The sequence below is a fragment of the Neomonachus schauinslandi genome, chromosome 11 (genome assembly GCF_002201575.2).
Source record: "Neomonachus schauinslandi chromosome 11, ASM220157v2, whole genome shotgun sequence".
Classification (NCBI taxonomy): Eukaryota; Metazoa; Chordata; class Mammalia; order Carnivora; family Phocidae; genus Neomonachus; species Neomonachus schauinslandi.
Window position 1 is genome coordinate 52,493,091 of NC_058413.1, and position 18,769 is coordinate 52,511,859.

At 43.6% G+C, this 18,769-nt stretch overlaps 1 protein-coding gene across 3 annotated transcripts in view; it reads right to left on the bottom strand.

Moving 5' to 3' along the window:
- The window catches only part of CLPB (caseinolytic mitochondrial matrix peptidase chaperone subunit B), a 141,448-nt gene that overhangs the window by 86,811 nt on the left and 35,868 nt on the right, over nucleotides 1-18,769 (bottom strand). For all 3 annotated transcript variants that reach the window (XM_044919693.1, XM_021704737.1, XM_044919692.1), the window contains one exon: nucleotides 3,421-3,524. In XM_044919693.1, coding sequence (XP_044775628.1) covers nucleotides 3,421-3,524 — 104 coding nt within the window. The remainder of the gene's footprint in view (nucleotides 1-3,420; nucleotides 3,525-18,769) is intronic.

The window sequence follows — 18,769 nt, forward strand, 5'->3', positions numbered from 1 at the left end:
AGTAAATTTGATGGACCTGGCACGGACTCTGCTCCAATAGTAAAGGACTGTCCAATTGAGCCTGTAACTTTTCTTTGAATTTGCCTAGACACACTCGTGGCAAAGGGCTAGCACCCTTGTTCTTTTCTACCCTACTCACACATCCTGTAAGTCAGGTACCTCCTGTGAAAAAGTCTATCCAATCCAAAGGTAAGAGAACCACAAGATTCTTTGGTTCCTGCCTACTTCACCAATGAGAATGACCTAGAACTAGATACAGTAGGCAACAGATATTGGTTGAATGGATGAAAGAGCGAAGTATCTTTAAATTAAAAAAAAAAAAAAAGAAAAATCTGGTTAAGAAGGAGCTAAAGGCTTGGTAAGGAGAGAGGAGAGCCCTGGAATGATTCTAAAGGACTGTGACTTTTCAGGGTTAGAGCACATGAAGTTGGGAGGCCAGAGCACATACAAACTGATACACCAGGGAAAACTGGATAAGCTGCTGGAAACTGGCAGGCAGTGCAGTCTGTAATTTAACAACAACAACAACAAAAACCCAAAACAACAACAACAACAACAAAAAGATGCAGAGACAGGCATATCCTGCAAGCTACAGAAGAGTGAGTTCATCAATAATTCTGACAAAATTCTAAGATGTATTTTTTTTAATGGTTCTTAAACACTTAGGTAATTACTGAGTATCAGTGTGGGCTCCCTAAGGACAAGACAAGACCATACCAGAATAACTTAGTATCTTTTGGGGAAAGGGTTATTGGGCAAAAAAATATGACAAATGCTAAAAGCACATTTTTATTTTAGCAAGAAACCTAAGAAAATCTCTTAAAATTCTGTGGACAACATGAGAAATGGAGGCTAAAAAAAAAATGAAGTTTGGTGGATACAGCTGTGAATGTTGAGTAATGTTTCAAAATTGTGATGATTACATGCTCCAAGGCTCCATACTGAACTGAGTCCTTATAAACATTTAAACCAAAGACTAGCACATAAAGTACATGATGGCAGGGATCTTGCCTGTCTAACTCACCAATGCCTAGAACACTGTCTGCTAGGTAGGAATATAAATATATGAATAATATGTGAATGTAAATACATGTAAATATATGAATCCACAGAAAGTCTACTCACTAAATTTGTAGATCATACAAAATAAGAAGAGATACTTAATATTTTTATCTTATTTCATAAGGAATATAATAGCCTTTTCCAATATTTTTGTTGTCTATCTACCTACCTATCTAGAATGTAGGCTGGCTAGTGTAAAAGCTAAAAAAGTTCAGAGGAGGCTGACAGAAAGAAAAGAAAGGAAGGAAAGAAGAAAGAAAAAAGAAAATACCTACAACAGGGTCAGCACATACAGCCTATGGGCCAAATCTAGCCTGCTGCCCATTTTGGTAAAGTTTTACTGGTTCATATCCACGCACATTTGTTGCATGTTGTCTACAGCTGCTTCTGCACTAGAGTGGCCAAGCTGAGTACTCACAACTCAGACCAACTGACCCACAAAGCTTAAAAACCACTATGCAGCGTTTTCCAGAAAAAGTTTCCTGACTACTGATCTAGAATGTCGAATATGAGCATCTGTCTGGAGAGAACAAAGATATAAAGCTTAAATGCAGGGGGAAGGGACTGGTGTGACAGCAGAGGCTGGCCTACACGGCTTCACAGCTCTGGGATTCTGTGAAATCAAAAATAATGACTGAGCCCTGCTGGGATCCCGAGGGCAGATGATAAGGCACTCAAATAATCCCTTCCCTTCCACCTGGCTCCGCCCCCTCAGCAAACGCTCCTCTTTGCTTTTTGGTGAGAGCACCTGGACAGAAGACCAAGCTGAGGACAGTAATGCTATGTCTGAGTGAGAAGACAACCCACATGATGAGTCTCCACATAACAGGCTGCAAATATAGGGCAAGTTTGGTACTCATGAAATTCTCCTCTGAAACATAAAGTGAACATAATTCCTCCAACTCAGTGGGGAATCCAAGGAGGCATAGGTCATGGCCTGCACACAGAACTGTCAGCTGAGCAGAAGAGGAAAGACATATGGGCAGATGAGAGTTCAAATAACCATATAAAAGGCCAAGATTTAGAGAACATTCAAAAGAGCAGCTGGGGGCAGGTTGCAATTATTGCCAAGGACAGGGAAGGCTTCGTGGAGGATCCAGCCACAGAAGTGGAGCTTGACAAAAGGAGCAGGTTTAGAGAGGTAGACAGGCAGGGGGAAGGCAACTCCACACTTCCCCTGGGCAGCAACGCTCTGCTGCTCTTGACATTGCTCTTACGCTGCTGACCTGAGAAACCTCACAGGGGCAGCAAGCACACCTCTGCTGTGGGCTACCACAGCTACGTCGGTCCGGCAGCCTCACTGACAGCTCTGAGGACCAAGTGCACTGCTCGCCTCACTGGACCTCCCTTCAGTCAATGTTCCAACCCTCAGGCAGTCGGCATGGCTGTCCGTCCTCCTGGCATCACTGCCAACCCGAGAGCAGTACTGCTCAGCTGCCCTATTGCTGGAAACAGGGCTGGTTATCGCAGCCTTTGAGTGACACAGGATAACGGACAGGCAGAGGGGCCAGTATGAACAAGCAAAAGCTCAAAAGTAAAATAAATATTCATTGCTGTTTGTAGCCAAAGCAACATATCCTCTTCTATACCTCACTTTTGAAGAACCACTCACCAGAAGTAGCAAAGACTGACTTGCCTGAGTACCCTCTGACAGACATGTGACTGAACTGTGATACAGGTGCACACCACCTCTTTCTTCTGAAGTCCAAACAACCCACATTAACATCCTCAGGAGGCACAGATGACCACCCCATTTTATAAGCATAGACATCAACGCACAGAGAAGGTCCACTATTTGTCCTGGGTCATAATGGTAAATTGAGGGCCAATCCCAGAGATATGATTTCATTTTGCATATAGAAGGGGAAAAAGGCAGTATTCAGAGTAGTACTGAGGGACTTCTGAGGCAGAGGAAACCAGTGAGGCTGCTTTCTAGTTCTGGGACAGGGATGGGATAGGTTAAGTCTGCAGGAAGTGGAAGAGGAACAAAGCCACATTTCATGCAGTTGCCTTAATTATTTTATGGAAACCTGCTCCATTATCCACTCACCTGAGGCTTTATGGGCTGAGGTGCTGTCAGGAGAACACCAGGTGAAAGGTATCCCCCACTCCCTGCTCTGGTCATGAAGTCAGGCCTCTATCTTATTCCCCAAGACTTCTGAAGGGACATAAATGATAGAGGCAGAAGAGACTGTGAAGGGTGTCTGTTCCAAGCTTTCTGGGTTATCCATGCGTTCCCAGAGGATGAGGGACTTGCAGGCTCTCACTCTGAGTTGCTGGTAGGGCTGACACAGAGCAAGGCTGCCTAGAAGCCAAAGGGAGGAGAGTGCTCACAACAACAGGGTGGTCTGTGCTTACCTTCCAAAGAATGGATTCCCTGCTCCTTGGCAGTCTTATAAACACTGCTGAAATCATCCCCAAGGTTTGGGTCAGCACCAGCAGCAAGCAGGATCTGCACCACACTGGAAAAAATCAGAAAGACAGAAGTGTCAAAAGCTGGAAAGGCCTAGGAAGTAGAGACTCAGATTCTGAAGCATGTTTGGGGATTGGAGCTGCTTCTGCTCATGTGAGTGGTACAGGGGAAAGAAGGGAAACTCTGCCAGTGTAAAAGACAAGGAAAGCTCCGAAACTGACTAGCCGAGTGGCTCTGGTCAAGTTATTTAACACCCTTCTAAGGCTAGGTTTCCACAACTACAAAATACAAAGTATTTATTCAACAATCACTTATCAAATGCTTACTGTGTTGTAGTCACTGTTGTAGGTGCTAGGGTCTGCACCCTCATGGAGTTTATGATCTTCTGGGAATATCAAGAATTCAGCATGAAATTAGAGCAATGTGTGGTAAAGGCTATGATGGAGGAAGTACTGGGGCGCCTCGGTGGCTCAGTTGGTTAAGCATCTGCCTTTGGCTCAGGTCATGATCCCAGGGTCCTGGGATCGAGCCCCACGAGCCCTGCATCAGGCTCTCTGCTCAGCGGAGAGCCTGCTTCTCCCTCTCCCTCTGCCTGATGCTCGCCCTGCTTTTGTGCACACGCTCTGTCAAATAAATAAATAAATCTTAAAAAAAAAAAGAAGTAATAGTAGTACCATGTACAGTGGGAAACCAAGGGGATCAGGAAAGGCCTCCCAGGAAAACAGTATGGAGGTTCCTCAAAAAGTTGAAAATAGAGCTACCATATGATACAGCAATTGCACTACTGGGTATTTACCCCAAAGATACAAAAGTAGGGATCCGAAAGGGTACGTGCACCTCGATGTTTATAGCAGCAATGTCCACAATAGCCAAACTGTGGAAAGAGCCAAGATGTCCATCGACAGATGAATGGATAAAGAAGATGTGGTATATATATACAATGGAATATTATGCAGCCATCAAAAGGAATGAGATCTTGCCATTTGCAACGACATGGATGGAACTGGAGGGTGTTATGCTGAGCGAAATAAGTCAATCAGAGAAAGACACGTATCATATGACCTCACTGATATGAGGAATTCTTAATCTCAGGAAACAAACTGAGGGTTGCTGGAGTGGGGGGTGGGGTGGGAGGGATGGGGTGACTGGGTGATAGACACTGGGGAGGGTATGTGCTCTGGTAAGTGCTGTGAATTGTGCAAGACTGTTGAATCTCAGATCTGTACCTCTGAAACAAATAATGCAATATATATTAAGAAAAAAAAAGAAGAAGAAGAAGATAGCAGGAGGGGAAGAATGAAGGGGGGAAATCGGAGGGGTAGACGAACTATGAGAGATGATGGACTCTGAAAAACAAACTGAGGGTTCTAGAGGGGAGGGGGCTGGGAGGATGGGTTAGCCTGGTGATGGGTATTGAGGAGGGCACGTTCTGCATGGAGCACTGGGTGTTATGCACAAACAATGAATCATGGAACACTACATCTACAACTAATGATATAATATATGGGGATTAACATAAAAAAAATCTTCAAAAAAAAATAAATAAACGCATGGTGTCAGCCACAAAAAAAAAAAAAGGGAATTGTAGGTATAGCTTTTGCTGTATATAATATACTATTTTGTATTTTTGGATTATTCTTTAATAATACTTTAGATAATTATAATAATAGTGAAGATAGTAATACTTTAGAATTAATTACTTTAGAAAAGTATGCATTAATTTTGAAAACTCCTTTTTTAAACAAAATAAAATAAGTCCTAATAAATATTGTACCTCCCCCCAAAAATTTAAAAAGTCCACTTCCCTTCTATTACGGCATATTCCTACTCATGCTTTCTTTTTTCCTTAAGGGGAAAAAAACCAAAAAACAAAAAAGACTCTGCTCACTATAAAAAATTCAGACACTATAAATAGTTAAAAAGAAGAAAATGTTTTTAGAATATATAACACCTTTCCATTTTTTTAATGTATGTATATTTTTATTTACAAAAATAAGATCATACATAAATTCTCTCTAAACACATAGAAACATACACGTTTTTTTATAAAGATTTTATTTACGAGAGAGAGAGAGAGCACACGAATGCAAATATGCAAGTGGGGACAGGGGCAAAGGGTGAGGGATTGGGAAAGTGAGGGAATCTCAAGCAGACTCCATGCTAAGTGCAATGCAGAGCTGGATCTCACGACCCTGAGATCATGACCTGAGCCAAAACCAAGAGTTGGATGCTTAACTGACTGAGCCACCCAGGAGCCCCAACATTTCCATGTTTTTTTTAAAAGATTTTATTTATTTATTTGAGAAAGTGCGAGAGAGCGAGAGTGAGCAAGGTGAGGAGCATAGGGAGAAGCAGGCTTCCTGCTGAGCAGGGGACCCAAGGTGGGGCTCGATCCCGGGACTCTGGGATCATAACCTGAGCCGAAGGCAGACCCTTAACCCACTGAGCCACCCAGGCGCCCCCCAACATTTCCATGTTTTAAGTATTTGTCTACCACATTGTTTTTAATAGCTGCACAGTGTTCTACTATAGTATACTTTATTCAACCAATTTCCTACTGTAAAACATTAGATTATTTTTAATATTTCAATAACACATATCTGATTATTTCCTTTGGATAAATTCCTAGGAGATTAAGTTCTAGGTCAAAAGTGTAAGCCTTTTTTTTTGAGATTTATTTATTTGAAAGAGAGAGAGAACGAGCAGCGGGGAGGAACAGATGGAGAGGGAGAAGCAGACTCCTCACTGAGCAGGGAGCTAGGTGCCAAGATCATGATCTGAGCCGAAGGCAGATGCTTAACTGACTGAGCTACCCAGGTGCCCCAAAAGTGTAAGCCTTTTTAAGGGTTTTGATAAATATTATCAAACTGAATTTTAGGAAGATTGTACCTTTTTTTTTTTACTAGCAAAGGAAGAAGGATGAGAGTAACTTCTGTGCCTTCCTTTCACAAAATAGGGTGTTTATTTTTCTTTATCATGTGTCAGTCTGGTAAGCAAAAATGGAATCACACTGCCATTTCTACTTGGATTTCTTGGATTACTAATGAGGCTGGACTTTTTTTTTTTTTTTTTAAAGATTTTATTTATTTATTTGACAGAGAAAGACACAGCGAGAGAGGGAACACAAACGGGGAGTGGGAGAGGGAGAAGCAGACTCCCCGCCGAGCAGGGAGCCCGATGCGGGACTCGATCCAGGGACTCCAGGATCATGACCTGAGCCGAAGGCAGTCGCTTAACCAACTGAGCCACCCAGGCGCCCGAGGCTGGACTTAAGAAATAAATGTTTAGTAGTCATGTTTCTTTCTTCATGAATCACAATAGTTGACTGTATTTTCATAATGTCCTTTGACCATTTTTCTCTTAGTATGTTAATCTTTTGCTTACTGGCCTTCAGAACTGTTAATGCTTTCGAAGGCGTAATGGTAAGCATTTCAAAAAATTACTCTATCATAACTATTAAAAAGTCAAACTATAGTTTTAGTTTTTCTCTTCTTTGTTAGTTTTTCAATATCTGTAATCAGCAGTGTTGATGGTTTTCCCTGTACCAACTGGCTTGAATTTCATTACCTTCAAACAGGCATAGAACTTGGCTCAATTATTTGCTGAATGGATGGATGAATTTTAATAACTCCTATGTACACAGACATACAGTCCTCACAGATAAGTCAAAGAACCAGAATCCATCTCCCACGTAGCTGAGGTTCTCCTACAACTGATCTAACATGGTCAGGTTGAGTCTCAGGTGTCTATTCACCTTACCTAAAAGGATCTTAAGAATTACCTTTCATAGGCAATCTATCCAGTATATCGATTATAATCCTAAGGAGAAATGAGAAGGATCTCTAAGCAGCTAAAATCCATGTCTAAAACTCAGATATTGAATTCACAGCAGAGTTTGTCAGGTTCTCACTTGGAGACGTATCTGCTCTTAGTTTACACATAGTTGGGATAAAACTGGCATTGGTCTGTTTCCCAGAAGATGAAAAGCCAAGAGGGTACAAAAAGGCTGTTATAGATAGGCAAACCAACACAGAAGGCAGTGAGAAAAAATATCTGCTAGAGAGGTAGCATGGTATAGAGACTAAGAACATTGGCTTTAAAATCTGGGACAATCTGAGCATCAACATGAGTAATCACAGTAATGGATTATAACCCATTGAGTAAAAAAAGATTCCATAATTCCACACTAAAAATAAGTAAGTTAATGGGATGAAAGGAAAGCTCTTCCTTACTGTAGAATGACAACTAATAAATGTAGAAGGAACAATGAAATTAGAACATCATCTTGCAATCTCATAATTATCACGGATAAAAAGAGCATCTGGCTCACATGGCTGTGTTAATGCATGTAAAGTGCTTAGAACACCATCTGACATATAATAAGTGCTCAACAAACATTGGTTATTATTTTTACCATGTCCCTGACCCTGTGGTTGGGCTGTGGGGAAGTCAAGAGAAATGTGAATTGAGACACTTAAATTGGGAAGATAGCACATTTTATAACAAGCACAGGAAGATCTGGGTTCAAATTAGAGCTCTATCATTTACTGTCTGTGATCCTGGACAGGTTACTATACCTCTGACGCCCATTCCCTTACCAGAATAATGGAGATAAAAATGCCCCTCTTACAGGTTATAAGCATGTAAAACTCAGTAGTGCATGGCACACAGAAGGAGTCCATAAATAAGAGATCTCTTCCCTTTGTCCATATAATCTTAGTAATAATAACATGATTCTGGGCGGAAGTAGGCACCAGAAGTATACCTGACCACCAAACTCAGGACTCATGCTGGCACAGCCCTGTGTTAAGAAGGCAACACTTCTTTCTATATTCTGCATAAGGCGGCTTGTTTTAAAATCCGAGTGAGAAAGGTTTGTCGATCTAAACTCAAAGGGACATAATTTGGTTAATCCTCAGCTGCTGTGTCCAATCACTATTCAATCACAACCCCTCCCATGGCAGGCTGTCCCTCTAGGCAGCTAGTGTCACTAACTGTGCTACCTGGGCCTCTCCAGGTTCATGAGTATTGATTCCATCTGTCCAATTTGCAGGCTGCAAGACGTGTCCAAGCAACCAAGTATGCTGCCCTTGGCCCTGGAGGGCAGACAGTGGTCTGGTAGGATGGAGAGAAGACAGTGACTAGGCTCGGCCCTCAGACTGCTAACCCAATCAAAGGGAATGCGCAATTCACTTCACAAACTTGGAGGCCAAAGAGGATAAGCAACCAAGCTAGTGACTCATTCTGTAACCTCAGAGAAGATTCCCTTCATTTTTAATAAAACTCAAAGGCAGCAGCCCCACTGTGGGAGTATAGCTAGGACTGAAGGAACTGTGGCTGCTTAGTGGCACCAAACACCTTGCCAGATGGCTAGGAGGCTTTCTGTCCAACAGCCATTACTTACTTACAATGCATCTAATCCAGATCTCCACAGGGACCAGGCCCTTCTTGGAGAAGCCAGCCCAGATCATGCTAGAGGGCTACACGACTATGCTTAGCTTTGGTGATCAAAAGAACTTCCTGGACCTATGGGTTACAGCATAACAAAAACACAGTAGGAGGCTAGCCAGGTTAGAGAAAGCTAAGGCAAAGCTGGTAAGAACAGGCTTAGCAGTTGGCCATGCCCAGCAAGTGTCAAGAAGTTCAGAGTAAAACAGAACCAAGGGCCAGAGACCAGGAAGCACAAATATGAGACAGAGTCAAAAGCCAGGTCAGATGTTAAGGACTAGAGGCTAAAGAAGAATAGTAGGTCACAAACCAAGTAGGCAGCCAGAAACCAAGGAATATACAGGTATCAGAAGTCAAGGAAAGGCAAAAGAAGCAGAAACCAGGAGCAGCAATGAGACTTTGGAAATGAAGTGATTTCTATCTCTTTGATGCTTTTCCCTGAAGCAGAAACAAATCCTCAGGTTCAGAACTATATTTGGGAGAAGGTGACTTACATGGAGAGATGGTAAGTTGGCCCGCCCATCTGGCTAACAAGGGGAGTAGCAAGGTCAGGAGTAAAAAGAAAATCTGATGGCACAAAGAGAAGCAGACACTGCTATTTGAGGTGATCTATCAAAGGACAACGGCAACCTACCCTCTGTTCTGATGCTGGCATACTGGTTGTTGCCCTTTAGTAGGTTTGGGTTTAGGTATTACTGCCTTAAATTTGGGTAGCTGGTACCACACAGGCTGTGGTGTACGGGCTAGTCCTTTATGGTCTTAACAGCTGGACTAAAGGGGGAAGAGTATATCATTCCATGCACTTATGTTTTTCTACAACAGGAAACACTTCTACTCAGGGGATCTATGCTGACTACTCCACAGGTTCTCTCTGGACAAAGATTTAAGAATACCAGCAATTCTCTGAGCCAGCTCAGGATTTGGTCTTGGGTGGTCTGTGGAAAGAAAACCAATGCCATTATTAGCCTCAAAGACTAGAGATAATCTTGACTCTTATTTCCCTAATTTGGAGATTCAGAGGCTGTGTGTAGCCCAAGAGGATGAGGGTTTGTCTTTTAATGACTTGGCTCTAGCAGCTGTACTTGCCTTCCTGTATGCCCATCAGAATCTGTTCTGTTCTTATCTCTGCCCAAGTGAGCTGACTCACCAAAAAGACTGGGCCTTGTGAATAATGAAGGTTAAGGTTGTGAGGGTGAGCTCGGATCCTAGGCTGAGAACTGTTTTATTCTCTGCCTTGTTTATACTACCTGCTAGTACAAATATCTATTTTCTCAAGGGTACAGAGTGTGGCTAAGTAGGAGGAAGACAGTAGTCTAATAAGAGTTAACATTTGTGTATTTCCTCCATGCCACACGCTGTTTTAAACACTTCATATATACTAACAACAACCCAGTGAGGCAGGTTATACATTAAGAAAACTGAGGCCCTGAGGAATTAAGTAACTTGCCTAAGGTATCATTCAGCTGTAAGGAGTTGAGGTGGGATTCAAACCAGGGCAGTGTGGCTACAAAGTCCATGTGCTTATCCCTCTGCTACATTGCCCCTCACTTCCCTATATTGACTCCCAGGCAGCTAACAAACCGTGGGAGCACTTTGCCTCAAGTCAGGTTTTAGCAGCAAAGCTAGGATCAGAAAGCCCAAGAGAGGAAGAAACAAACAAAACAGATTACTATTACATATATGAAGAGATCCTCAAGCTCATCTGTTATTAGAGAAAAGCAAATTAAAACAATGAGATATCACTTTAAAGTCCAAAAGTTAGCAAAAGTTAGAAAGCTGAAAAATGCCACGTGTTGGAGAGGACATGGGGTTCTGGGACTGTTCACGCACTGTCGGGACAGACTGGTGCAGCCATTCTAGAAGGCGATCTTGTTAACAGTTTATCAAATTAAAGTACCTTACTCGATGACCCAGAACTTCTGAATATGTATCTCCCAGAGCAATTCTTACACAGATCCCTAAAGGGCAACATGGAAGACGTTCATCCCAGCATTCTGTGACAGTGGGCAGTTGCAGGCAATCAAGTGTCCACCATTGGGGAATGAGTAAGTTAAATGTGGTAGAGACACACTATGAAATATGATACAGCAGTTAGAAGCAACTATTAATCATTAACTGAACTTCACCATTTGTTCCAAAGGTTTATTCCTTCAGGAAGTCTTTCAACTGCAGAACTTCTAATTCCTGTGATGATCTAGTGGATCTTGGGGACTGAAGGATTAAGGACCCAGCGAAAACAATGAATTCTCTGAAGTACACCAAGGCCATCAAATGTGCCATTCCTTCGTTGCTTCAACTGGTTAGTGCCCATCACCTTCAGGGCTCTTCAGGGACTAGGTCACCAACTCAACTGAGTCTTCTCTGACCCCCAGCCTGGGTCCATGCCTTCCTATTTGTCTATCCAGAATGCAGTACTCACCCCTGGGTAGGTGACCCTCATCATGTTGTACCATGATTACCTGCTTACTTTTATTTGCCTTTCCTGCTAGACTATGAGGCAAGGGCCATGTCTTGACTTTCATTCCCAGCTCCTTGCCCAGTGCCTGGGTCAAAGTGGTCAGTAGATGCTTTCTGAATGAGTGCATGAATAAATGAAGGATGAATAAATAAAATCATTATTTTATTTGGTGGGAAATGGAGGAGAATGGTAGATGCCACTGTCTCAGCCCAGATATCTCCCACCTGAGGGTACAAACTAGGTCATAGGAGATTTAACTGTGGAAAACCTTCACCTTCCTCTCCTGAGCACCAGACCTTTCCTGCCTTCCACCAGGCAGTTCCCAGACAAAGCTGAGGAAATGAATAGGAGGGTGGTCCCAAAGTGGCAGCTCCTGAGACTCATGGAACTCCCTTTGGAGCCACAGCCCCCATGAGGCGCATTTTAATTTGCTGATCAGGTTGTAATTAGATTAGAGGTGGGAGCACATGTAGGAAGGTTGGCTCACACTGACCTTGATGAGCTCCTGCTTTCAGGACAGTGGGGCGTCACAGTGCATGGTAGGACAGTTACATCGATCGATGTTAAGGCTTTCTGGTCTCAGTGGCCGGAGGGGCTTGGGGTTGCTACATTGTTTAGGAAAAAGCGAGGAAACCTGTGGTGTGGGCTGAGGCCTATGCTGGGCCAGGCGCGTGTCAAAGACGCTTGGCGAGCAGCTGGAGTTGGTGAAGCAAGAAGGGCAGTGATCCCAGCTCCAGGTCGTCCCCACACAATGTTGAGTTTCAGGAGAAGCTCCTCCAACTCCTCCTCCCCTCTACCCCCCACATCCAAAGCATGGGGTCACTGTGATGAGTGTCACGGGTCCCAAGGAGAAGACAAAGAGTTGACCTATTCTCAACCCAGTGCACACCTCGATGAAGGGAGGAAGCAAAGAGGTCACAGTTCAGGAGGTTTGCTGGAAAGTCAAATGAGCTGCGGCTCATTCAGTCTACTGGCCGGTCTATGCACTGGTCAGGAAAGCAGGGTGGCCTGAGCAAAGGCAGCAGCATGTGTTAAATCTAAAGGTTCTGTGGCATGGGGGCAGGAGCCGGGAGTGGAGAGGGTGGGGAGAGCAGTTTTCTTTTTAAAGCCAGCGTTCTTAGGAAATAAACTAAGATTCAGTAGAAGGCAAAGTTCCTGTGTAGAAAATGTGCCACAATTTTCTCAAAAGAGGATAATAATCTTTTGTTTACTTCCCTCAAAAGGTAAAGATCAGTAATCACAATATAGCAGCCACAGTGGGTTAAGCACTTTACATTCACTGTTCCAGATCCATATAATCACTTGCAATGAGGTACTAGTCCCATTTTATAAATGAATAAATTACAATGTATTGTGGATCACTACATCAAAAACTAATGATGTATTGTATGGTGACCAACATAATAAAATAAAAGAAAAAAAATAAAGCTCCAGTAATCAAAAAACCATACTATGGTGTGAGAAAACATAAATATATCAAAGTGAAAGAATAAAGATTCAAAATTTAAAAAAAAATGAATAAATTGAGGCTCAGCTGCCCAAGTATACACATTAATTAAGCACAGGAACTAAGATTCAAATCCAGGTCTGTGTGGGGCCAAACCTGGTACACATTTCCCTAAACCACACTGGTTCTCACTCATCCAACCATCCATCCGTTAGTCTGTCTTACTATCCCATAATTACTGAGCCTCTACTATGTACCAGGGATAGTGACATTTTCAGATGGTAAAGTAAAGCAGGTCATAGCAGCTAGCTGGGGTAAGAGGGAGTCTCCTTCAGATGAACAAGGGTCAAAATCAATGGTGGGTCCAGACAACGTGAGATCATTTGGGGCAAGGCCCAAGGAAGACATCGCACATTAAGGAGAGGGCCATGGAACCAAGATCACCCATCAAAGGGTTTCCCAGACAATCTCAACTTCACATCCTCAGCTTAGTTCTAAATCTAATTCCCTATCTTCCATGTCTTTCGATCTGTGCTCTAGAATACATGGTTGCTGAACCTATGGGCCAAAGTGGTCAAACCCTGGTTGTTAGGGATTTCACCACAGTATGGGCCTGGATTAGGTTCTCTCTAGGCAAATGATCTGTAAGAGTGTGCTGGGGCTGCTATATCTCCTAGACTTTGGATGAAAATAACAAGAAGAAAACAAAAAATATTAGTAACACCAGCAGATACCTATTAAGTACTTAGCTACACACTAGGCATTGCACTGAACAGTTTTATGTGCATTTTAATCTTCACAACCACCCTATGTTGAGGTAGGGGCTATTATTATTGCATTTTGCAAATGAGGAAACAGAGCTAGTACCAGGTAGAAGGTTTTAAACCTAGGCAGTCTCCTTCCAAAGCCCTTGTTCCTCACCACTACATCACATACAACTAGACTATGTGCTCCCCCAAACAGGGACTGTGCCCCGACCATCTGTTCCTCACACATAAGGCCCAGTACAGACCAGTAAATATTTGTTGAATCAATTCATTTCTGGGGCCTTAATACTGCACTTGCTGATGCACACACTGTGTTTTTTGTCAGCTCCTAGGCTTTATTTGCTACTATTGCTAAGTTAGGTCTTCCTCACCCTGGATTTTACAGTTGGCTTTTGGTTTTAATTGCAGACTTAAACACTTGTCCTATTAATGTTCATCACCACAGATTTAACCACTGTTCTAGCCCACTGAGTTCTTTTTTCAATATCCCCAATTCTTTCACCCAACATATTACCTCCCTCTTTAAGTTTCATTTAATCTGCCAGTTGGGTTGGCATTTATCCATGTAATGACTGAATAGGACAGGGCCCTGTGGCTCACCACTAGAGTTTGCTCTCCAATCTCTAATCATATGTACACAACATATGAAACAGGTCACTCACCATCTGACTGAACTATTCTCCACATCATACTTTATTCATGTGGGTATCATGAGAGACAAATACCTTGCTGAAACCCAGACACACCTACTATATTACTTTATACTCCTGATCCACTAGCCTGCGGCCCTATTTAAATAAGCAGCTCACCTCTTTCTGCCATCTTGGAGCCTATGGAGGCCTGCTGGGAATAGGACTCCTAAAATGACAAATATGTCTGGAAGGCTGTGGTCCAAGGCCATTTTTGCTGGCTATAAGTGAGGTCTCCCGAACCAGAGGGAGCACAAAGCTCTTCTAAAAATTTATGCTCGAGATGAAGCTGAATTCTATTTAAGTAAGAGATGTGCTTAGGTGTACAAAGCAAAGAACAACAGAGTGACTCCTGGTGAGAAACTGAACAAAACCAGGGTAATCTAGGGAAAAGTAACTCGTGCTCATGGAACCAGTGGCATGGTTCATGCCAAATTCTGAAGCAACCTTCCTGCTAAAGCCACTGGCCACAGAATCCATGTGATGCTGTACCACTCAAGGATTTAAACTTACGGAAAAGTAAATAAATAAAGGTACAGATTTGTTCTCTTATAAAAATATATATATATATGGCGCCTGGGTGGCTCAGTCGTTAAGCGTCTGCCTTCGGCTCAGGTCATGGTCCCAGGGTCCTGGGATCGAGCCCCGCATCGGGCTCCCTGCTCAGCGGGAAGCCTGCTTCTCCCTCTCCCACTCCCCCCTGCTTGTGTTCCCTCTCTCACTGTGTCTCTGTCAAATAAATAAATAAAATCTTTAAAAATAAATAAATATATAATAAATAAGCAAGCAGGCAAGCAGCTCATGGCACAATGTGGGTCTGATGTCTTTAAAAAGAGGTGTGGGAGTGAACCATATCACAGTCCCTAGAAGTGGAACGTCCTTCCCCAAGCAGCTGAATTGGATGAGCACTGGATGCTCCCTTGATCCCAAACCGAAACTCTCCATGAAAGCACTGAACACAGAACCCCAGGACGAGATATAGTGTTGGAAAAGGGGGGTTCCCACCCTGAGATTGTTATGTTAGGCAAATGAGCTGGCACTGCTTTCCAGGGAGCACTGTCTTGGGTTGCCTGAGGTCAAGGCATGCATCTGCCAAACTAGAATCGGTGCACGCTGGAATTGGAATATCATTACTACGAAACAGGATTATCTTGAGCAACGATTCCAAATGGGATTAGAAATGACTGTTACTCAGACATAATCGGCCACAGCAGCAGTGGGAGAAACATCAAGCCCGGCACACTTTTCTGGGGGCATGATGCTGGCATTCTGGGCACCTGGCCAGCACCCTTATCCACCCTTCCTTGCTGGGAAATACTGGGCACTGTCCAGCATCAGGCAGGTGGCCACCTGGGACAAGAGCCAGTCCCACATCAAAGTGCCCTGCTCTGGGGTCTCATGTTCTAGGCCCAGTTTCTTAGATGAAAAGGAGTGGAAAAAGAATCTCCAAAGCCCTTCTGCTTCTGAGCCACCTAAAGGTGTTGGTGAGAGACAAGTTAATAACCCACATTCAAAGATGGGCTAACCTGCAGACTGTTAACTAATTTCCTCCTGGAGTGATCCACATTCAGCAGTAATAATAATAATTAAGCACCACCACCACTACTATTATGCTACTAACTAAAGTAGCCAACCCCTACCGAGTGCTTACTATATGGCAGGCATTGTTCTAAACAATACAATATTTACATATTTAAACCTCAAAACAGCCTTTTGGGGAAGATTTGCTTATTATCCCCATTTTATGGTTGAAGAAACAATCACAGGTAAGTGAAAGAACCTGCCAGGGTACATAAGTGGGAAGAGGAAGAACAGGAGTTGAACCCATGTAATGTGGCTCTAGAGCTGCGGACATACCGACACTAGACTACCACAGAGTGAGAGGATCGTGGCCAGTCTGGATAGGGCCTTTCCTTCCATTCTCTGGTCTCTAGACTCCGCCAGCTCCTCCAACCGGATCTGGCACATTCTTACTTTCTCACCTTTGTGAACTTATGTTCACACCGGTCCTCTGGTACTAATGATATTCCAGAAATGTTGTCCCTCTACTCTCCACCTCTACCAATCAAAATCCTGTCCATCCTTCAAGGCCCACCTTGTGTGAAAGGCCTCCTTTCATGATCTCGCCTGTACACGGCATGATCTCTGCCTGGCACGAGAGGTGGTTTTCTCTGGGACACTGACCACATTCTGCCTCATTCTACGGATTCTTTAAAAAAAGGGGGGGGGGGACTTGTTTATCCCTTTACTGTCAGCTTTTTTTTTTTGGACTTTTTTTTTTTTTTAATTTCTAAGTAATCTCTGTATCCAAGGTGGGGCTCGAACTTACAACCTCAAGATCAAGAGTTATATGCTCTACCGACTGAGCCAGCCAGGTACCCCCTGATAGTCAGCTTTTTTTTTTTTTTTTTTTTAAGATTTTATTTATTTATTTGACAGAGAGAGATAGGGAGAGCAGGAACACAAGCGGGGGAGTGGGAGAGGGAGAAGCAGGCTTCCTGCTGAGCAGGGAGCCCGATGTGGGCCTCGATCCCAGGACCCTGGGATCATGACCTGAGCCGAAGGCAGACGCTTAATGACTGAGCCACCCAGGCACCCGACAGTCAGCTTTTTGAGACAAGGAGAGTGGTTTGTCTGTTTTTAGACTTCTCATAATCATCCAGCATGTCTTGACACCAGTGGGTCATCAAGAAACCCTGACTGAGCTGACCTGACTTTGGTCCTGGCACCTCTTAGTCCATCCCAAGGCCTTGCTCCCCACCCCTTCCCTCCACAGGCAGTATATCCAGTGGAAAGAATGAGAATTTATGGTTCAAAAACAACTGGCTTCAAATCCTGGCTCCCTCTTTCACTTATTAGACAACCATGGGCATCTCTGAGCTTCATTTTCCCTATCTGTAAAATAGGGATAATGATCCTTCCCTGTTAGGACTGTAGTGAGGATTAGAGCCAACACAGAAGTGCCTGACATGGGCCTGGCATACAGAAAGCACCCAATCACAACCATAGCCATGATCACCACTACAGTCAGATTGGCCAGCACAAAGCCCAGCCTCCTTGGGCCAAAGGAAGCACCCCTCTGCAACAAGCAGCCAGGCCAAGAACAAGCTGGGGACCCTAGGAAGAGGCTGTAGGCCTTTAAGGCAGGATAGATCTCTATGTGGTCAGGCCCCCTAACGACCTGCACTGAAGCACGGCTGCAGAGGTTCTCCACTTGCACTCTGTCTCCGGCCAGCCAGCAAGGGAGGAGAGCTTCCCAGGGAAGCTGCCCCTGGTCCAGCTGCAAGAGCAGCATCATTGTAGGAACACCCCTGCAGCTGCTGCCCCACAAAGAAAGGCCTGCACAGCCTCTTCTGCAGGACAGAAATCTGGTTGGGACTGCTGGTTTATTAAAGACAGGGTTTAATGCCCACCCACCCACCTCCTTAGTAAGGTGGAGGGAAAATAAGCAAATGCTAAAAATAAATGACTGCTATGAGAGGAAATTAAATGGTCTTCAGCCAAGGATGGCGGCATTTTAAAATTAACAAAGCCCAGGTACCACATCCAGGAAGGCCTTGGCAAATGCGTGTTAGCCACTCATTAGATCAGCTCCTCAGGGACCCCAGCCAAGCAGGGAAGGCAGTGCCGGGAAGCAGGCCTTCCGATGCTGATGAAATGCACTCCGGGAGAAAAGGCAGAGGAGGGAGGGAGATTCTTGTGGGGAATTTCAAACAGTTTTGCTGGAGCTCTGCCTCATGGCCTCACCTTCTCTGAGGCAGGGGCTTTCAAAGCAACCACCAAGCCCAAGTGGACTCAAATCTGAATCTTCCCCCACCACCCCACTCTTTCAGGATCTTTGGTTCCTGAAGCACCACATCGGCCACACTATTTAGGTGGTCTCCCTGTATGGCAGTGCAGGGACAAGGAGTCGGAGGATGATGTGGGATGGGAGGCAAGTTCTCAGTCCTGTACCCTGCACTTTTTCCTTACTATTAAGAATTGTAGGATATGCTGTGAATTTATATAAGCTCACTGTGTATCACTTGTAAGTGAATTTATCACTATTCATCAGTAATTATACTTCATGACATCACAAATCATGAGAATTCATAAACCTTTATTCTCTACTAACAGAGTATACAGTACTCTAATGTGAAACACCATTAACAATAGGAAGTCTAAACATTCCAGGTGACCATGAACTATATGAATTCATTTTGACACTACAAACGTGAATTCTTGGTATGCCACAGGTTACAATTAATAATGGAAATTAGACAGGGATGATGTCTTTTTAATTTTTTTTTAAGTCAATTTACAGAAGTATCATTTACTCATAGTAAAATGCATCCTTTTAAGATGTACAATTTGATGAGTTTTTATTGTATATCACCACCACAATCAAGATTTAGAATATTTCCATCACCCCAAAAGTTCCTTTGGGTCCCTCCTCCTACTCCTAAATCCTAGCAGCCACTAACCTGATTTCTGTCCCTACAGTAC